The sequence below is a fragment of the Triticum dicoccoides genome, unplaced genomic scaffold, assembly GCF_002162155.2.
Source record: "Triticum dicoccoides isolate Atlit2015 ecotype Zavitan unplaced genomic scaffold, WEW_v2.0 scaffold220492, whole genome shotgun sequence".
NCBI classification, from domain to species: domain Eukaryota; kingdom Viridiplantae; phylum Streptophyta; class Magnoliopsida; order Poales; family Poaceae; genus Triticum; species Triticum dicoccoides.
Window position 1 is genome coordinate 1 of NW_021241864.1, and position 1,667 is coordinate 1,667.

Below are 1,667 nucleotides of genomic sequence, written 5' to 3' on the forward strand. Positions count from 1 at the left end.
TTAATAATTAGCATAGGGTGCAGAAGTTACTATAATCTGATGCATTTTCTTGTTGCATTACAAGATTGGTCGAGTATTTATCATAGGATGATAGAGGAAATGTGATATAGAATTCAGAATGAATGTATTTTCGGAACTGAACAATAGATTAGCAAATCTAAACCTCCTTGGACATCTTCTGGAGCTCATAGACTAGTGCTTTGGCTGTTTTCTCGATACCACGGGCAATCTGTACTGGATTAGCACCAGCACCTACAATCTGGAGAAAGTAAGCAAATCTAACATTATTTACTGAATCGAATATATAAAATAATTATGCTATAAAAGACAAGACACAAGACGTTTGTATTGGTGTACCTTAACACCCTCGGTGATCATCCCTTGAGCAAGGATGACCGATGTGGTTGTGCCATCACCAGCCAAGTCATTTGTCTTAGCAGCAGCTTGCCTAACCAATTTAGCTCCAATATTTTCTACAGGGTCTTCGAGCTCAACCTGGTCGATAGCCAACAACAACAAAAGTTCATAGCACGGATTCAACTTATATTGGGATTGCATGGTATGAGTAAACCGTAATGACACGTACCTCTTTCGCTACCGTAACACCATCATTAACAATTCTAGGTGGCCCGTACTTATTCTCAAGGACAACATTCCGTCCTTTTGGACCAAGAGTAACTCCAACCAGGTTTGCCAGCTTATTCACTCCATTCTGATAAGGAAATATGCAATCAGAAATTTGCATCTAAAACCAAAAAGACAGAACGACATAGACGATATATAGTATTATTATTTAACTGAGGGTGATTAGATTGTACAACTCACCTGCAGCTTCCTCATAGCCAACCCATCCTTGTTGAAATACAGTTCCTTTGCGGCATTTACTCTGAAATTGCACCTTCTCCTAGGCCTGATTTCCTGGGCAAGTGAAACAAATGTGGGCGAAACCAGGGAAAGCGTCCTCTTGGAGGAGAATCCGGTAGGAGCGGCGGCATTGAGTCCGCATGTGGAGATGCCACAAAATGGTGAAGCCATAATCTCTATCACTGTCATAATAGTTTAAAAAATTTATGTCAGAATGGTGAACATCACAATAGCAGGGAGAGGGAACGAGGGAGTGGTCGGATTGATCTATACCTGGTTACTCCAATCTCGTCTTGTGCTCCACCTTCCTTGTGGGTTTAGTGGAGGTTTCTTTGGTTTGTGGTTTAACTCATCATCCTTCTCCTCTCTTAAATAGGCAACGGAGCAAAGGAGGCAAAGATTGAGAGAGAAATAGGTAAAGGCTGAATGCCGCTGGGCCCTCTGGAGCATGTGGAGTCTTCATTAGGAGTGCACATACAATGGGATGATATATTGGTCTTCTTTCGTTTTAGTGATGATGCCACGTATAGGATGGATGGATGGATGGAGGGAGGGAGGGAACGAGGGAACTAAGAGATGATCTCTTAAAACAAATTTTCCGTTCCTTATCCTAGATGTCATCTCTTAGTCATATACTAACGTAAAACATGTTTTTTATTTTCAGCTCTACACTAGATGACAGGGATGATCAACATAAGACTACCTTCTCAACAAGCAAAATCCCTCCTACTCAGCACATTAAGCTCGTGCTCTCTATGTTTGGTAAGCTTAACAAGTGAAAACCTTGCTCACAGTCGCCTGAA

General features: G+C 41.5%; 1 protein-coding gene across 1 annotated transcript; it reads right to left on the reverse strand.

The window, feature by feature from the left end:
• Positions 1 to 163: 163 nt before the first annotated feature.
• Positions 164 to 1,272, reverse strand: LOC119345273 (chaperonin 60 subunit beta 1, chloroplastic-like; the record flags this gene model as incomplete). Its single annotated transcript, XM_037615413.1, has 5 exons — positions 1,138 to 1,272; positions 826 to 1,046; positions 587 to 712; positions 358 to 495; positions 164 to 259 (listed from the first exon to the last, which is right to left on the reverse strand). Coding segments are annotated over exons 2-5 (570 nt in total), but the record flags the coding sequence as incomplete, so codon positions are not given.
• Between the last annotated feature and the right edge of the window lie 395 nt (positions 1,273 to 1,667).